The sequence below is a fragment of the Ovis aries genome, chromosome 1 (assembly GCF_016772045.2).
Source record: "Ovis aries strain OAR_USU_Benz2616 breed Rambouillet chromosome 1, ARS-UI_Ramb_v3.0, whole genome shotgun sequence".
NCBI lineage: Eukaryota > Metazoa > Chordata > Mammalia > Artiodactyla > Bovidae > Ovis > Ovis aries.
Window position 1 is genome coordinate 93,356,915 of NC_056054.1, and position 19,688 is coordinate 93,376,602.

The window sequence follows — 19,688 nt, forward strand, 5'->3', positions numbered from 1 at the left end:
AACTCCCAGAGCTTACTCACACTCATGTCCATCGAGTTGGTGATGCTATCCAACCATCTTATCCTCTGTTGTCCCCTTCTCCTGCCTTCAGTCTTGCCCAGCATCAGGGGCTTTTCCAATGAGTCATTTCTTTGCATCAGGTGGTCAGAGTATTGGAGTTTCCACTTCAGCATCAGTCCTTCCAATGAATATTCAGGACTGATTTCCTTTAGGATTGATTGGTTTGATCTCCTTACAGTCCAAGGGACTCTCAAGAGTCTTCTCCAACACCGCAGTTCAAAAGCATCAATTCTTGGGTACTCAGCTTTCTTTATAGTCCAACTCTCACGTCCATACATGACAATGGGAAAAACCGTATCTTTGACTAGATGGACCTTTGTTGGCAAAGTAATGTCTCTGCTTTTTAATATGCTGCCTAGGTTGGTCATAACTTTTCTTCCAAGGAGCAAGCAGAGCAGCTTTTAATTTCATGGGTGCAGTCACCATGCAGTGGTTTTGGAGCCCCCAAAAATAAAGTCAGCCACTGTTTCCATTGTTTCCCCATCTATTTGCCTTGAAGTGATGGGACCAGATGCCATGCTCTTAGTTTTATGAATGTTGAGTTTTAAGCTAGCATTTTCACTCTCCTCTTTCACTTTCATCAAGAGGCTCTTTAGTTCTTCGCTTTCTGCCATAAAGTGGGGCCATCTGCATATCTGGGATTATTGATATTTCTCCCTGCAATCTTGATTCCAGCTTGTACTTCATCTAGCCTGGTGTTTAGCATGAGGTACTCTGCATATAAGTTAAATGAACAGAGTGACAATATACAGCCTTGATGTACTCCTTTCCCGGTTTGGAACCAGTCTGTTCCATGTCCAGTTCTAACTGTTGCTTCTCAACCTGCATACAGGTTTCTCAGAAGGCAGATCAGGTGGTCTGGTGTTCCCATATCTTTGAGAATTTTCCACAGTTTGTTGTGATCAACATAGTCAAAGGCTTTGTTGTAGTCAATAAAGCAAAAGTAGATGTTTTTCTGAAACACTGAAAGATGAACTCCTCAGGTTGGTAGGTGCCTAGTATGCTACTGGAGATCAGTGGAGAAATAATTCCAGAAAGAATAAAGAGAGCCAAAACAAAAACAATACCCAGCTGTGGATGTGACTGGTGATAGAAGTAAAGTCCGATGCTGTAAAGAGCAGTATTGCATAGGAACCTGGAATGTTAGGTCCATAAATCAAGGCAAATTGGAAGTGAATCAAACAGGAGATGGCAAGAGTGGACATCAACATTTTAGGAACTGGTGAACTAAAATGGACTGGAATGGGGGAATTTAACTCAGATGACCGTTATATCTACTACTGTGAGCAAGAATCCCTTGGAAGAAATGGAGTAGCCATCATATTCAACTAAAGAGTCCAAAATGCAGTACTTGGATGCAATCTCAAAAATGATAGAATGATCTCTGTTTGTTTCCAAGGCAAACCATTCAATATCACAGTAATCCAAGTCTATGCCCCAACCAGTAATGTTGAAGAAGCTGAAGTTGAATGGTTCTATGAAGACCTACAAGACCTTTTAGAACTAACACCCCAAAAAGATGCTCTTTTCATTATAGGGGACTGGAATGCAAAAATAGGAGGTCAAGAAACACCTGGAGTACAGAAAGAAGTCAAGAAACACTCCAGGCAAATTTGGCCTTGGAGTACAAAACGAAGCAGGTCAAAGGCTAACAGAGTTTTGCCAAGAGAACGCACTGGTCATAGCAAACACCCTCTTCCAACAACACAAGAGAAGACTCTACACATGGACATCACCAGATGATCGACACCAAAATCAGACTGAGTATATTCTTTGAAGCCAAAGATGGAGAAGCTCTATACAGTCAGCAAAAACAAGACTGGGTGCTAAGGATCATAAGGGTGGTAAGGATCATAAGGATGATGAACTCCTTATTGCAAAATTCAGACTTAAATTGAAGAGAGTAGGGAAAACCACTAGACCATTCAGGTATGACCTAAATCAAATCCCTTATGATTATACAGTGCAAGTGACAAGTAGATTCAAGGGATTAGATCTGATAGAGTGCCTGAAGAACTCTATGTCACAGAGGTTCGTGACATTGTAGAAGAGGCAGTGATCAAGACCATCCCCAAGAAAAAGAAATGCAAAAAGGCAAAATGGCTGTCAGAGGAGGCCTTACAAATAACTGAGTAAAGAAGAGAAGCTAAAGGCAAAAGAGAAAAGGAAAGCTATACCCATTTGAACATAGAATTCCAAAAAATAGCAAGGAAAGATAAGAAAGCTTTCCTCAGTGATCAGTGCAAAGAAATAGAGGGAAACAATAGAATAGGAAAGACTAGAGATCTCCTCAAGAAATTAGAGATACCAAGGGAACATTTCATGCAAATATGGGCATTATGGGCACGAAAAAAGACAGGAATGGTATGGACCTAACAGAGGCAGAAGATACTAAGAAGAGGTGGCAACAATACCCAGAAGAACTATACAAAAAAGATGTTCATGACCCAGATAACCACGATGGCATGATCACTCACCTAGAGCCAGACATCCTGGAATGCGAAGTCAAGTGGGCCTTAGGAAGCATCACTATGAACAAAGCTAGTGGAGGTGATGGAATTCCAGTTGAGCTATTTCAAATCCTAAAAGATGATGCTGTGAAAGTGCTGTACTCAACATGCCAGCAAATTTGGAAAACTCAACAGTGGCCACAGGACTGGAAAAGGTCAGTTTCATCCCAATTGCAAAGAAGGGCAATGCCAAAGAATGTTTAAACTACTGCACAATTGCACTCATCTCACACCCTAGCAAAGTAATGCTTAAAATTCTCCAAGCCAGGCTTCAACAGTATATGAACCATGAACTTCAAACTGGATTTAGAAAAGGCAGAGGAACCAGAGATCAAATTGCCAAGATCCGCTGGATCATCGAAAAAGCAAGAGAGTTCCAGAAAAACATCTACTTCTGCTTATTGACTGCGTCAAGGTAAATCATCCCGTGCCATAAAGTGATTGATATGAATCTTGAAGAAAGACAAATATATAGTTTCATTAACATAGATTAAGAGAATAATTGTATGAGTAAAACGTACTGGTTTGGTGAGCCCTTATGGGTTCTGTGTCTTAAACAGAATTGACTTGAAGAAAGACAGAGTCTAGGGTAAGTACATAGTTCATTAACATAGCTTAAGAAAAACATTTCCATAGAAAAATGCGTAGGTTAGCTCAAGGTTTGGGAAAAGTTAAGTTCAGGTGGAAGCAGCTGTCATCATGGCGACACAGAGTTCTAAGAGAAGCCTCCTTTTAATTTTGTATAGAGAAGGGAGAAAACCTGAGGCTCAGAGTTTGTTTCCTCCTGCCACTTGAGAGAGACGCGTCTGACACTTGCAGCCTGTTCCCTCCATTTGGAGACCCCTAGCCTTCGTGCCCGTTACCCTCTCTAGGGCCTTGCTGTTGATCTATTTTATATATAGCAGTTTGTGTCTGCCAGTCTCAGACTCCTCTAATTTATCTCTCCCCGCCCTTCCCCTTTGGTGACCAGAAGCTTGTCCTCTATGTCTGTGTTTCGTGGATAGGTTAATGTGTGCCATATTTTAAATTCCACATGTAAGTAATAGCATATCTGTCTTTCTCTAAGTAACTGGCTTCACTTTGTATGATAATATCTACGAAGCTCAATTTGTGTCATATTTTAGATTGCACATATCCGTGATGTCATGATATTTGTCTTTCTCTAAGCAGCTTTACTTCACTTAGTATGGTAATCTCTAGGTTCATCCATGTTGCATTATTATGCTCTTTTTTTATGCCCGAGTAGCATTCCATTTTATTTATGTATCACATCTTTATCCGTTCATCTGTTGATGGACATTTAGGTTCCTTCCATGTCTTACCTACTGTAAATGGTGCTTCTGTGAACATTGGAGTGCAGGGTATCTTTTCTGTTTTTCTCCGGATTTATGCCCAGGAATGGGATTGCTGGATCATATGGTATCTCTATTTTTACCTTTTTAAGGAACTTCTATATTGTTCTCCATAGCAGCTATACCAATTTACATTCCCACCAGTAGTGTGGAGAGTTCCCTTTTTTCCACATCCTCGCCAGCATTTATTGTTTGTTGAGTTTGAATGATGAACATTCTGGCTGGTGGGAGGTGATATCTTGTAGTTTTTATTTGCATTTCTCTAATAATTAACAATGTTGAGCATCTTTTCCTATGCTGATTGGCCATCCACACATCTTCTTTGGAGAAATGTCTATTTAGGTCTTCATAGATTTTTAATCCAGTATTAAAAGACCTTACCACCTGACTGTTTTTGAGCAGGCTGTTTGAAATTTGTTCATCTCAACACATGGGAATATCAGCTCGACATACATAGAACTCCATGACCCAATCAGAATTTCATGACCCACTCACGGTCATTTAGAAGCTCTCACATAAGACAAAGAACTGGAGGAATGAGAAAGACTTTTCTTTCCTTTTAAGTCCCACTAGACTTTGTTGATGGGAAGAATAGATCCTGCTTTTGCCAGTCATAGTCAGTGAGCACAGTTTTGAAATATTTTCTAAAAGTTCTTTTATAGAGAACTCATTCCTTGGCTTTCTCAGATTCCTTCTATTACTAAACCCCTGACCAGGGCAGTTGGAAATTGTGAGCTAGAAATCAATTGGCTTATACCATTTCTCATTTTCTAGAAGTCATCATTTTTATTTAAAAAAAACACATCATTCCTTTAGCATGTACTGGATGCTGTCCTTGTGGGTGTTGAGGTCAGCTTATTTTAAAGGGCAGTTTTAGATTCCATTCAGTTGAAGGGCTTTTCTCTGGGGACTGGTCCCAATTGCCTCTGCTGACCCCTCTCTTCACCACTGAGTGTACTCATGGTCCAAGGGCTGAGTCAGGGAACGTATCCAGAAATCTGTTCCAGTCACCCCTCAGGTGTTCTTCCTGTTGTAGAGTGGTGCCCCACTCTGACAACCATGTAAAGTGTCATGAGGACATAGTCCATGGAGTGTCCTGTATGTCTTTGAATCCCTAATGCCTGCCTTGAATGATGCCTATCATTTGAAAGACATTGGATGCTGACTGTTAAATTAAGCACAATAACCTGGAGACTAGCATCCTTCCCTGTCCCCCAGCCACCACCACTGGAGTCAGGATTAAAACCTGAAGCAGAAGGAAGGAGCACCACATTGGGGGTCAGGCAGACCTGTCTTAGCCACGTGTTAATTTAATGACTTTGAGAAGTTATGTTCCTCGATGTGTTTATCCTTAAACCAGGGATTATGAAAGTCCCCTGGAAAAATTATCATGAAAGTACCAAGTGACATTGAAGCTCCTCACAGAGGACCTCGCACATTGCCTAGTAAAGGAAGGCTTATGAATGTTCATATCTTTCTTTCAAGTCTAGAGCTCTTATTTGAAAATTATTTCTCCCAAGAAAGTGTGCAGTGAATTTCACTTAATTCTGATACACTAACAAGAAATTTCCTTCTGTTTGTCTTTTTAAGAGAAAAAGAGGTGTATAAAATTTTAACTGCTTAAGATACAAATAACCAGAAAATGAATAAATGAGATAAAATTCTCCGTGTTTTAGTTTTATTTTCTAGAAGATGGAGAACCTTTAAGTACATGTCTTAAAGACTGATTATTAGCATTAAATAAGATGATAGAGATAGAAAGCATTTCTGATAGTGCCTAGAACGTAGTAAGCACTCACAAAAGTAGATGGGATGGTTCTCTGTTCTTGTCCCACACACATCATTTAATCCTGCCATCCAGCTGGTTTCCCTTTGCTTTGTGATGGTTGCTTAAGTCATGTCTTAGTCAGTCACATTTGCTATCCACTCCTTAAGAAAAGATGAACATGTGATAAAAGTGGGGACATTTAAGAAGGAAGGTTGGGGGATGGAGGAAATGAATGTGTAAGTTTCTCTCGAGAGACGTGAACTTCTTTGTTTTATTTAGGTTTGGTCGGAAGCGGACATTGGCAGCATTTCTGTGCCTCGGAGGACTGGCTTGTCTTATTGTCATCTTTCTTCCAGAAAAGAAAGGTATGCCTTTTCAATTTCTACATGGGGGTTTTGAACAGCACTTTTATTACAATGAATCTCAATATAGTGGAGAGATTACCATATGCCATGCTTCATTTCTGTGATTGCATATTATTTAGCAATTGTGTGGGGTATAATGGGCCAGATTCTTTCCATTGCCTAAACTATTCTCTGGGTGAATAATGTGCTTAGAGGTGCACTATTAATTCTTTCAGGCGATTAAGCTACCATCTGGGGTGTCTGGACTGCAGTACTGGTGTTGTTAGAGTTGTTTATTTGATGATGATGAGGGCCATTTAGTTCTGCACAGAAGGAAACTCTGTCCAAGGCTGCAGATTGCCCTCCTTGGTCCAGCCAATCACGAGACTGGAGATGAGAGGCATTGGTCCTCCACGGTGGTTTTGGCACCCCTCAGCGTCTCCATCAGTACTTCCAAGGCACCCTGATAATAGCAAGAGCAGAATAAGAATAATATTGGTGATGATTGACCTCTCATTCTTTTGTAAAGTGTGAATAAAACATCCTTAGGAAATGTTGCTAGTTTTATATTTGTCGCGTTGCTATGTAAACACAGCTTTAAAGAAAAGTCCCTTTGGCATTCATTTCTAACATGATTTCTGCCCTTCTGTAGAAATTCTATAGATAATGCTGTTTCTCAATTTCCTTTTTGCAGTAGCACACCTGAGGCATGCCCTCTATTGCATCGAGAACTGTGGTTTTAGCAGTGATTTTCACAGATAAGAAATGGGTCATAATGAACTCTCTGCTTCTGGGGCATAGGGTACAATGAAAACCCTGTTTTAGAGGCTTTTGGATTTTGTTAGGGCTGCATCATGGAGCTTGTTCTTTAGGTGAGGATCATTGTGAAATGGTTTAACATAAATGCTTTTAAGGGGGTGCTAAGCTGGGCAGCTTATAGGGTCTTAGTTCTCCAACCAGGAATTGAACTCAGGCCCAGCAGGTTGGGCTTCCCCAGTGGTTCAGTGGTAAAGAATCTGTCTGTAATTCAGGAGCTACAGGAGACATGGGTTCAATCCCTGGGTTGGGAAGATCCCCTGAGAAAGGGCATGGCATCCCACTCCAGTATTCTTTCCTGGAGAATCCTATGGACAGAAGAGCCTGGAGGGCTACAGTCCATAGGGTTGCAAAGAGTCGGACATGACCGAAGCGACTTAGTATACAAGGACCAACAGTGAAAGCTCTGAGTCCTAACCACTGGACTGCCAGAGAACTCTCTAAAATAAACTTTTTTGTGTGGTTGTTGCTTGAAAGTAATTCTATTTTTTTTTAACGTTTTGTATTATATTGGAGTATAACTAACTAACAAAGTTGTGATAGTTTCAGGTGGACAACAAAGGGACTCAGCCACACATATACATGTATCCGTTCTCCCCAAACTCCCCTCCCATCCAGGCTCACCCTAACATAAAGTTTTGATAACTGCTAGAAATGCGGCTGGAGAATTCCTTTGCTGTCAGAGCATGTCACGTATTAAGTGCTGCTTTGGTGATGGCTTCTCTTCAGGGGTCACCGAAGACGCCAAGGCCACGTGCCCTAGTTCTGTAGCCCCAGTACACCTGCTGTGCTGTTGGCTGCTGCCTGAGGTTCTGTGCCTTAAGACCAGAGCACTGTTGGTTCTAGTTAGGATTTTACTCAGTATTTAGATCAGCCTTATAGTGATTTCCATGGAATCCTGGAAACTAGAGAATGCAATACGTTTGCCTACTTCTCTCACCTCTAAGAAAGTTGTCACCTGTGCTTCTGCTAGTGAAAAGTGAAACTTCTCTACTATTGCCCTGCCTTGAGCTTGGAGAACTAAGTGCCCAGTTCTGTTTGTCTGGAATGAGGCACTGATGGGCTTCAAACCATTGCAGTGTTCAGTTCAGCAGATTCTGTTTTTCATAGACAACCTGGAAATTCAGGTGTTTTCTACCTGTAGTCGTCTCTTATAGAGAGAAACTTTTCCTTGTTACTCTAAATGCATCTGTAAGCTGTCACACCTTAGGCAAGCCTGGCCACTTCATGTCTTTCATCTCTCCCACATATCTGAATTCCAGGTAACCCACACGGTGGGACTCTACACACAGCCCTTTCTACACAGAGCCAAAGGGAATGCAGATTTGTGGTCTCTGGGCTAGACTGGTCATCACTGTCTGCTCACTTCCTATCTGTCCTGAGACAGCAGCTGAGCCCCTCATGGATCGTGCCCTTGGTGGACGCTGAGTAACAAACATAACAGCAGAGTCTCACACCCACAGATGTGCCCTGGGAATAGGATTCCTATGACATACTTAGAAAAGTGGATGTTGTCTATTTTTGAAGATTTCCAGAGAAACACATTCCGTAATGTTCCTTAGCAAATTGTCTCTATTTTTAATAGCCATTACAGTGTTAGAATGAGCCTCTTCCACTACAACTGAGCCCATTTCCTTCGTTTTATTCATTGCTAGAGATGGTGAACATATGGTCACCCCTTTTTTGCATAATCCTTTCTGTCTTTGCAGGGAGTCATCTAAGTTATTCCTGAGTCTTCTCTGCTGCTGCTAAGTCACTTCAGTCATGTACTTTGAGCTAAAAATATTTGTTCCTTAAACTTTCTTTGAACCTTTCATATTTACTCTTTAAAATATTCTGATGGCTTTCTTTTAAAGCTCAGTTTTTTCCAAAGGGCCGAGGTTTAGGCTACCTATTATGAAAGTTCCAGTAAATGCATGTGAAGAAAGAGACCTGGCCATTCTAAAACTTGCGTTAACCTCTTGTGCATGAGCCTGGTGACCACTCACTTTCTTGCTGCTTTTCTGCTCATTTGCCCTCACTTTTCCTTATTAAGCATACATTCACTCTTTCCTTGCTGCCAACTTAGGTGGCCCTCTACCTGCCAGCTCTTTTTTAGCATCTACGTATGATCATGGTGCTCAGTGTCTGAGGCACAGACACAGGTGTGCCTCTAGGAGAGACAGCCAGGAAGCTAGAAAATAGATTGCTTGGCGTTCCTTAGCCTGTGTGTCTGTTCAGTACCTATTTGCACCCTGGTTGGCCTCTAAGTAGATGTTCCCCCCTGGGGGCAGTGTTACCAAGTAGCCACTAATTTATCCCACAGATTGGTCATCATACATTTAACCTGATCGCTATCCTTGATTGAGGGCTTCTCTGGTGGCTCAGACAGTAAAGAGTCTGCCTGCCAAGCAGGAGCCGAATTGAGAAGATGGATAGTAAAGCTTGGGAACGCCAATATAGCTGGAATTTTCTGGGCAAAATCCTGGAGAGGAGTAAGATCTATTTAGGGAGAACCCCAGAGATCTGCAGAAGATCTCTGAGCCCTTGGCTGCTTTCGGATCTGGCATGCGTCTGAGGCAGCTCCTGGGGCTGGAACAGAAGGAACAAGTAGAACAAATCTTGGAATGTAGGGGCATGCCTGGTTTGTGTTCTCTTTAGCCAGATGTGGAGCGTTGGGTGGGACTTCCTGGGCCAAAGTAACCCAACATGATAGGCTATTCTGCTATAGCAGAGCCTGCTCTAAAAGCACTTCAAACACTCAGAGGTAAGGTGATTCCAAGTCACTTAACTGCATTCGAGGAAGAAGAGCATCAATATGTAAAGGAATATGACCTAATCTAGCACTTAACAGTGTAACCAGTGGCATAACCTATGGCACCAGTCAGTGTTAGCAGGTGTGCAGATAAGCAGGAAAGTATCTCCCACAACAAGGGGAAATGTCAATAGAAACAGAACCACAAATGACACAGATAATAGAATGAGGAGGCAGGAACCTTGAAACAGCCATTATAAGTATATGCCATATGTTTACAAAGACAGAAGAAAGCATGATCATAATGGGCAGAGAAATAGAAGATAGAAAAAGAGGCACACGGTACATCTAGAGATGAAACATACATTATGTGAAAATAAAAGCAATGACTGAGATGAAAAACAGAAGAAAAGATGAATGAGGAGGGGACTTCCCTGGTGGTCCAGCAGTCAGGAGTCCGCCTGCCAGTGCAGGGGACACAGGTTCAATCCCTGGTCTGGGAAGTTCCCACGTGCTGCAGAACAACTAAGCCTGTGCACCACAACCGCTGAGCCCGTGAGCTGCAGCTACGGAGCCCACACGCCTAGAGCCCGTGCTCTACAGCAAGAGAAGCCACCACAATGAGCAGCCTGCTCACCACAGGTAGCGAGAGCCCCACTATAGCAATGGAGACCCAGTGCAGCCAGAACAATTAAATTCTTTAAAAAATCAGTGAGGAAGACGTAGCAAAACACACTCCAGAATGAAACAAACAAAAGTTACAGGACAACACCAAACCCAACATGTATGCAGTTGGAACCTAAGAAGGAGAAAGTTAAAAAAAAAAAAAAAAGATACTTGCAAAAATTATGGTCGACTACTTTCCAGATTTGATGAGAACTATAATGCTTGATGAAAAAGTGGTCAGTTCATCAGAAAGATATTACAGTTCTGATTGTGTGTGCATCTGATAACAGAATCAAAGTTCAGGAAGCAAAATGGATAGAACTGAGAGGAGAAATAGACAGATCCATCATTATAATTGGATATTTATAATGACTCAATGACTGATAAAGTAGACAAGAGAATTAGGATATGGAGACTTAAACAGCCAACATGAACTAATTGACATTTATCAAACACACATCCCTAAAACGGCAGAATATGTATTCCGTCTGGAAAGTGCACCCAGAACAAGTACCAAGAGAGACTATGTTCTGGGCCATGAAACAAGTTTCAATAAATTTAAAAGGATTGAACTCTTACAAAAATGAGTTCTTTGACCAAAGGGGAATTAAACTAGAAGTCAGTAGTAGAAAGATATCAGGAAATCCTCAAATCCTGGATTTTAAAAACCATTCTTCGGAAAAAACATGGGTCAAAGAAGAAATCACAAAGGAAATTAGGAAGTATTTTAAAATAAACAAAGTGCAGTGTATCAAGTTTGTGGGATGCAGTAAAGCAGTGTTTGGAGGGAAATTAGTGTAGTTAAAAAATGTATCAGAGTGGACTTCCTCATGGTCCAGTGGTTAAGAATCTGCCTGCCAATGCGGAAGTCATGGGATCAATCCCTGGTTCGAGAGGCTCCCACATGCCGCGGGATACTAAGCCTGTGTGCCACAGCTAACTAGCCTGGCGTGCCTAGAGCCCATGCTCCAACCAAGAGTTATCCTGGCTCACTGCAACTAGGGAAAGCACACATGCAGCAACGAAGACCCAGCACAGCCAAAAATAATAAGTTTTTTAAAAGGAAGTTTTCAAATCAGTTATCTAAGCATCTCCCTTAAGAAAATAGAAGGCAAATTAAAAAAAAAAAAAAAAGACTGACAAACACAAAGAAAGCAAAAGAAAAGAAATAATAACTATAAAGTAAAAATCAATAAAAATATAAACAGGAGAATTAAAAAAAAAAAACAATGAAACCAAAAGCTGGTTTTTTGAGATCAATAAAATCAATAAACCTCTAGCTAAACATCTCTTTCTGCTTCATTGACTATGCCAAAGCCTTTGACTGTGTGGATCACAATAAACTATGGAAAATTCTGAAAGAGATGGGAATACCAGACCACCTGACCTGCCTCTTGAGAAACCTGTATGCAGGTCAGGAAGCAACAGTTAGAACTGGACATGGAACAACAGACTGGTTCCAAATAGGAAAAGGAGTACGTCAAGGCTGTATATTGTCACCCTGCTTATTTAACTTCTATGCAGAGTACATCATGAGAAACGCTGGAATGGAAGAAACACAAGCTGGAATCAAGATTGCCGGGAGAAATATCAATAACCTCAGATATGCAGATGACACCACCCTTATGGCAGAAAGTGAAGAACTAAAAAGCCTCTTGATGAAAGTGAAAGAGGAGAGTGAAAAAGTTGGCTTAAAGCTCAACATTCAGAAAACTAAGATCATGGCATCTGGTCCCATCACTTCATGGGAAATAGATGGGGAAACAGTGGAAACAGTGGCTGACTTTATTTTTTGGGGCTCCAAAATCACTGCAGATGGTGACTGCAGCCATGAAATTAAAAGATGCTTACTTCTTGGAAGGAAAATTATGACCAACCTAGACAGCATATTCAAAAGCAGAGATATTACTTTGTCAACAAAAGTCCATCTAGTCAAGGCTATGGTTTTTCCAGTAGTCATGTATGGATGTGAGAGTTGGACTATAAAGAAAGCTGAGTGCTGTAGAATTGATGCTTTTGAACTATGGTGTTGGTGAAGACTCATGACAGTCCCTTGGACTTCAAGGAGATCCAACCAGTCCATCCTAAAGGAGATCAGTCCTGGGTGTTCATTGGAAGGACTGATGTTCAAGCTGAAAACTCCAGTACTTTGGCCACCTGATGCGAAGAGCTGACTCATTAAAGACCCTGTTGCTGGGAAAGATTGAGGGAAGGAAGAGAAGGGGACGACAGAGGATGAGATGGTTGGATGGCATCACTGACACAATGGACATGGGTTTGGGCAGACTTCAGGAGTTGATGATGGACAAGGAGGCCTGGCGTGCTGCGATTCATGGGGTTGCAAAGAGTCGGACACGACTGGGTGACTGAACTGAACTGAACTGAAACTAATAAAGGAAAAAGAAAGAGGACACAAATTACCAGTATCAGGAATGAAAGAGGGACATCACTATAGAAATTGTAGGCTTTTATAAGGAGATATTTTTGGCATAAATTGGCATAAACATTTTTATGGCAATAAGTTTGACTTAGGCAAAATGGATAAATTCCTTGAAAGATACAAACTACCAAATTGTACAGAAACAAAGGTAAGCTGAATAGCCATTTTATCCAGTAAAGATATCTAATTGGTAGTTTAGAACATTTCCACAAAGAGAATTCCAGGCCCAGATGGCTGGAATTATGAAACACATAATTATAAACACTGATAAATTATGAAACACATAAGGAAGAGATAATATAATTCTACACATTCTTTCAGAAAATAAAAAAAAAAAAGATCACTCTTCCAACCCAGTGTGAGAGGCCAGCCATTACCCTAATACTAAAACCAAACAAAGACTTAAGAAAACTACAGGTCAGTATCTCTCATTAATATAGATACAAGAATCATTACCTAAATATTAGCAAATTCAATTCAGCAGTAAATAAAAAGGGTAATGCATTATCATCAAGCAGGACTTATCCCACAAATGCAACGTTGGCTTAACATTCAAAAGCTAATCAGTGTTATTCACCATATTAAAAGACCAAAAGGAAAAACAAACCATATGATCCTTTCAATACAAGTAGGAAAAGCACTTGTGAGACTTCAACACCCATTCTTTACAATATGGAAATAAAAACAAAAATAAACAAATGGGACCTACTTAAACATAAAAGCTTTTGCACAACAAAGGAAACCATAAAACAAGATGAAAAGACAGCTCTCAGAATGGGAAAAAATAATTGCAAATGAAGCAACTGACAAAGGATTAATCTATAAAATATACAAGCAGCTCAAGCAGCTTAATATCAGAAAAACAAACAACCCCATCAAAAACTGGGCAGAAGACCTAAACAGACATTTCTTCAAAGAAGTCATACAGATGGCTCACAAGTACATGAAAAAAAATGCTCAGCATCACTTATTATTAGAGAAATGCAAATCAGAACTACAATGAGGTACCACCTCACACTGGTAAAAATGGCCATCATCAAAAAAATCTATAAACAATAAATAGTGGAGAGGATGTGGACAAATGGAAACCCTCTTGAACAGTTGTGGGAATGTTAATTGATACACCCACAATGGAGAACAGTATGGAGATTTCTTTAAAAAAAACTAGGAATAAAACTACCATATGACCCAGCAATCCCACTGCTGGACATATACCCTGAGAAAACCACAATTCTAAAAGACACATGTACCCCAGTGTTCACTACAGCACTATTTACAATAGCCAGGACATGAAAGCAACTTAGATGTCCATCAACAAATGAATGGATAAAGAAGTTGTGGTACGTATACACAATGGAATATTACCTAGCCATAAGATGGGACAAATTTGAGTCAGCTCTAGTGAGGTGGCTGTACCTAGATCCTGTCATACAGAATAAAGTTAAGTCAAAAAGAGAAAAAAACATCATATATTAATGCTTATATATGGAATCTGGAAAAAATGGTGCTGATGAACGTATTTGAGGGCAGCAATAGAGACACAAACAGAGAACAGACTTGTGGACACAGTGGGGAAAGGAGGAGGCACAAGCTGAGAGAGCAGCATGGAAATGCGCGCATTACCACATGTGAAACAGATGCTGCGCTGTGCTCAGTCGGGTCTGACTTTTGGCCACCCCATGGACTGCAGCCTGCCAGGCTCCACTGTCCTTGGGGATTCTCCAGGCAAGAATACTGGAGTGGAAATTTGCCATATGAGGCAGGGAGCTCAACATGGTGCTGTGTGGTGAAGGGTGGGGTGGGGTGGGATGGGGGGTGGGAGAGAGGTTCAGGAGGGAAGGGACGTATGTGTACTATGGCTGATTTATGTTGACGTAAGATAGAAACCAACACAGCATTGTAAAGCAATTATCCTCCAATTAAAGATTTTTAAAAATGAATAAAAAGACAATAGTATGGTGCAAATGCAAGGGGAAAAAAACTCACAGCAACTAAGAAGTCTACTTAGCCTGATAAAAGAAAACCTATAGCTAACATCACATTTAATGGTGAAAAGCTAAATTGTTGTTCCCTAAGATCAGGGAACAAGGCAAGGATTGCCACTTCTTTGGAGCATTTTACTGAAGTTACGGAAATTGCTAGCGAATACAGTGAGGCAATTAAAAAGAAATTAGGGGGATCCAAATTGGAAAACAAAGAAGTAAAATTGTTTTTATTCGTAAGACTACATGATTGTCTCCATAGAAAATACTAAAAAAAAAAAGATCTATTAGAATAAATAAATGAATTTAGCAGTCTTTGGTGCAGTTTTATTTCTGTATATTAGCAATAAACACGGAGAAGGCACTGGCAACCCACTCCAGTACTCTTGCCTGGAGAATCCCAAGGACGAGGGAGCCTGGTGGGCTGCCGTCTATGGGGTCGAATAGAGTCGGACATGACTGATGTGACTTAGCAGCAGCAGCAGCAATAAACAAAAAAATTGAAACAAAACAATGCTATTTTGAAAAAATAAAAATATTAAATATCTAGGAATAGAATTTTAAAAATATGTATAAAACCTATATAAAACTATAAAATATAAAACATTGAGAGAAATTGAAGAAGGCTAAATAAGTGAATTGGTGGTAATGGTGATAATAAAATAAATGAAGAGTTTACCAAACCCAAGGATCAGGAAATACTATGTAAGATGTCAAGTTCTCCCCACATCAATTTATCTTCAGCACAATCCCAGTAAAATATTTATCAGGCTTCTTTTTGTTGATACATATTGACAAGTTAATACTAAAATTTCTATGGAAATGCAAATTATATCCAAAACAATTTTTAATCAAGAAAAATTAAGTTGGAGGATTTTATCCTACCTGATTTTGAAACTTATTACAAATTTGTATTAATCAAGACAACATGGGGGATTCCCTGGTGGTCCAGTGGTTAAGATTTAGCGCTTTCTCTTCAGTAGCCAGGGTTCAACCCCTGGTTGGGGAGCTAAGATCCTACACACCACGGAGTGTGGCCTAAAAACAAGAAAAAGGAAAAAAAAAAAGCAACAATAGTAAGTATGGTATTGGCATAAGAGTGAATGTATAGGACTTTCTATATACCCAGTGGAAGCAGAAGCATAGATCCATGAAAGGACTTTGGTAAAAATGTTCCTAGTGTGTAATAGTTCCCAAATGCGCCCCAGCTGAGGAATGGATAAACAAATTGTGTTATATCCATACAGTGAATTACTCACCACCAACAAAGGAAGAAACTACAACCTTCTGATACATGCAGGGTCGTGGGTGAATTTCAGAAGCATTAGAGCTCTCTGATAGGTTTTTAACATATTCACAAATAGTAGAAATGTACTCTAATCACCCAGTGAATGAAGTGGATGATCAAGTTGAACTTGTACTCTTTGGGTCAGCGCAACGTGACTGTAATATACTGAGATATGTATTCTGGTGACCCCAGCGGACTCTGAGAAAACTTCAGATAACTAGTTCTGAAAATGACATCCTTAGTAGCTACGTCATTGGAATTAACTTAAAGCTTTTAAGTTCATTACTTTGAAGGATATAAATGTTTTGAAAATTCTCTGTTTTTTCCCTCACAAAGATAATTGAGCTTAATTTTTCCTTTTAAAACACTCTGTTTTCTCAACAGTCATTTTGAACATTTATAAACAGCCAATAATATATGATTTCATTTTCGGATAAAGAACCAAGGTCAGAAATCCAGGGAACCAGCCCAGTGGCTGCAAAGCCTACCTCATCATTGACTCATGATGACCAACAGCCGAGCAGCTCCACAGGGAAAAGGCTAAGAAATCATTTTGTAGTAATCAGAGCTGTCTCAAATTGACATGGGCTCCTTTGGGAAAGTGAGCTTCCCCACGTTCAAGTGGCCACTGCAGACTCCATTGGCAGGAACATAGAGGGGAAGTTTCAAGCAGCAGATGAGGTGTCAGGCTGATGGGAGGATCCTGTGGGTATGTGGCTGGACCCAGGCTCCGCAGATGGACCATGGCTGAAAGTGTCCTGAACCTTGCCAGGGAGATGTCTTTCAGCTTGGGATCTTGTGGGTGTTTAGATGTCGCCCTCTGCGACATATTATTTGAATTTAATTTTCAGGATGACAGTCCCCTAACCTGTTTTAAAGATGTTCTGAAAGATGCCATCCTGTGTGGGTTGAAAACAGTCCCAAAGATCATTTGCAATCAAGCAAATGTGCACATTTCTGGTTGCTTCAGTGCCACTCAAGACACTTCCTGACTTTCCCGGTTTCCTGAAAAATCACTGATGAATTTAATTTGCCCTCATTATTGGTTTACTTGAATTTTTTAGATATCAAAATCCAATCCTATACCTTGAACATGATTCTTTTTCCAGAAGCAAGCACCTCATGGCTTGAAATAATATATTCAGTACTTAAAATCGCTGACATAGTCTTCCAAATAGCCTGGCAGAAGAGAAGCAGGCCCCAGATGGTCGAGTTTGGCAGTGCTGGGCCACTGCATTCAGAACATCATCTTTAGAACGCCATCTTTAAAGTAGATGAAGATTTATTTCATAGTCAAGCTGGAATATGAAACTTGTATTTTGGAATGGGGTGTATTATGTGCCTCCCTCTTCAGATGTTGAGAGAGCATGAACACAGATGCTCTTCACTTAAATTAATCCCTGTCATAGTGTTTACACTTATCCATTCATTAAATATTTAGTGAGCACCTCTGTGCATCAGACTATGAGAGGTGCCATGAGGGAAACACAAACAAAGCCTTGGCCTCAGAGAAGTCAAAATATATTTGGGGCAGACAGAATGGGAAAGTAAGCAAGTACAAGAGAGTGTCTGCAGCATGCCAGTTGTGTGGATTGGGGAATAGGGGCCATGAAAGTCAAGGGCAGGAGAGGAGATTGCATTTGAGTTACTTAAGGGAAGAGTGGTTTTGATGAACCACGTATGCAGTCCCAAGGAAGGGACAGGCATGTTCTATTACACAGAAATGTCAAGGAGAATGAGAAGCAATTACTTCGGTGATCAGGACATTGCTGTTGACCTTCAAGAACAGGAGTTTCAGGAGAGGGTGGTATTGGAAGCCACATTGTAGTGAGTCACAAGGCAGGTGCATTTGAGGAAAGGGAGGGTCACTCATTGGAGATGTTTGATTGTGAAGTGAGGAAAAGGGCAATGGAGCCGATGAGAATTTTTGGTATTTTTGTAGAAGGAAAAATGTGTTCTTTTGAAGGTGGAGGTTAGTGGGTTGCTGAAGGGAAGAGGTTAAATATTTTTGAGGAATAATTACATTGTAAGATCCCAGAGAAGATAGTATTAATAAAAAGAAAGAACCACTGGACAACTGATAGCATTTTAGATAGGAAAACGAGCGGGCATAAACTGTGTTTTTGCACTGTGTGTTTAAAAAAAGGTTACATTAGGAAACTCAAATATCATTATTGATTAGTAATCCAAGTAAGAAGTTGGGGAGGAGGAAGGATGAAAAGTAGTTCCATATTTAGAATCTTGTTCTTTAAGGAACATTAATGTATATCTTCTGGTAATAGTTTAGTGGGATTATTCCTTATCTTTGCAGTGGAACGCCAAGGAATACAAACTGAAGATTGGAGTTTGGGGGAATTTACTCCTCTCATGTATCAGGGCTTCTCATGCTGATCTGCCTTTTACATCATTGATTGTTGAATGAGGTTGGGAAGAAAGGAGAGGCAGGTAATACCTGTAGACAGGTAGAACTTACGACTTCTGTGACACTTGACTCCAGTACAGACGTTTTCAGGGAGCTCTGTCGTTAAGGAGTGAGTGCAGGTTGGTTTTTTTTTTTTTTTTTTCGCCTAATTGACATATAGTTGATTTCCAATGTTGTGTTCATTACTGTTGTATCGCAAAGTGACTCAGTTATACATATATGTTCTTTTTCACATTCTTTTCCATTATGGTTTATCACAGGATATTGAATACAGTTCCCTGTGCTGTAGAGTAGGACCTTGTTGTTTATCCATCCTCTATATGATTGTCTGCATCTGCTAATCCCCGAAACAGCTGAGACTGAGCACACACACAGTCCCAGACTCCCAAGTCTCCCCTCCCCCACCCCCATCCTTGGAAACCACAAGTCTGTTCTCTATATGTGAGTCTGGTTCTGTTTTGTAGGTATGTTCATTTGTGTCATATTTTAGGTTCCACATATAAGTGACATCATATGGCATTTGTCTTTGTCTGACTTAGTATGATCGTCTCCAGGTCTACCCATATTGCTGCAAATGGCATTTTTTATGACAAAGTAATATCCCATCGTATATGTAAATATACACACACACACACATATATCTTCTTTATCCATTCATCTGTCAATGGACATTTAGGTTGTGCCGGTTTAATCACCCGTCATGATAGCCACTGTGAAAGATCTCCTGGGGCTGGCCAAAACGCTGAGGAATATTTTTTTGTGCCGTTTGTGATGACTAAACCTTTTGCATGTGTGTCCAGTTATACGACCGCTTTGCTACTTGACGTCACCACGAATGTGTCCTACTCCTTCAGAATTAAGTGTGTCATTCAGAGGGACTTTTCTCCACCGAAGGCCTCACAGGTATGGCGCTTGTCTTCCTCAGGCACAGGTGTGCTTGCAGTGGTGAACAGCCGTTCCTTGTCCCTGCTGGGAAAGCTGGCCATCAGTGCTGCCTTCAACATTGTGTATATCTACACCTCAGAGCTATACCCCACAGTCATCAGGTACGCCTTGCACTCACCCTTCTCCTTCTATTTCCTGCATTTTGTTGTAGATTTTTGCATTGACAGAGGCGTGGTCCTCACTTCTAGAGCACAGCTGGTGGGGGCCAGCAGCAACACAGTAAGCAATCATGAACCCAGGGCCTGTGGAGGCTCAGTCATGCCCTATTAGCTGAGGAAAATATTGCTTTATCTTTGGCTGAATTCTCTGTCCATCTTGTGAGAGAGTTACTCTACACTAAGCGTATCCCATCACCCAGATA

At 40.7% G+C, this 19,688-nt stretch overlaps 1 protein-coding gene across 5 annotated transcripts in view; it reads left to right on the forward strand.

Annotated features, from left to right (window-relative positions):
• SLC22A15 (solute carrier family 22 member 15) overlaps window positions 1-19,688 on the forward strand; it is a 115,533-nt gene that overhangs the window by 70,909 nt on the left and 24,936 nt on the right. For 4 of the 5 annotated variants that reach the window (XR_009597154.1, XR_009597160.1, XM_060401496.1 and 1 more), the window contains exons 8-9: window positions 5,970-6,055; window positions 19,308-19,428. Coding sequence is in view for 2 of the 5 variants with exons in the window: in XM_060401496.1 (XP_060257479.1) it covers window positions 5,970-6,055; window positions 19,308-19,428 (207 nt within the window). In the remaining 3 variants the exon portion in view is untranslated. Of the gene's footprint in view, window positions 1-5,969; window positions 6,056-19,182; window positions 19,286-19,307; window positions 19,429-19,688 lie in introns of all 5 variants that reach the window. The other variant, XR_009597155.1, reaches the window with a different exon arrangement.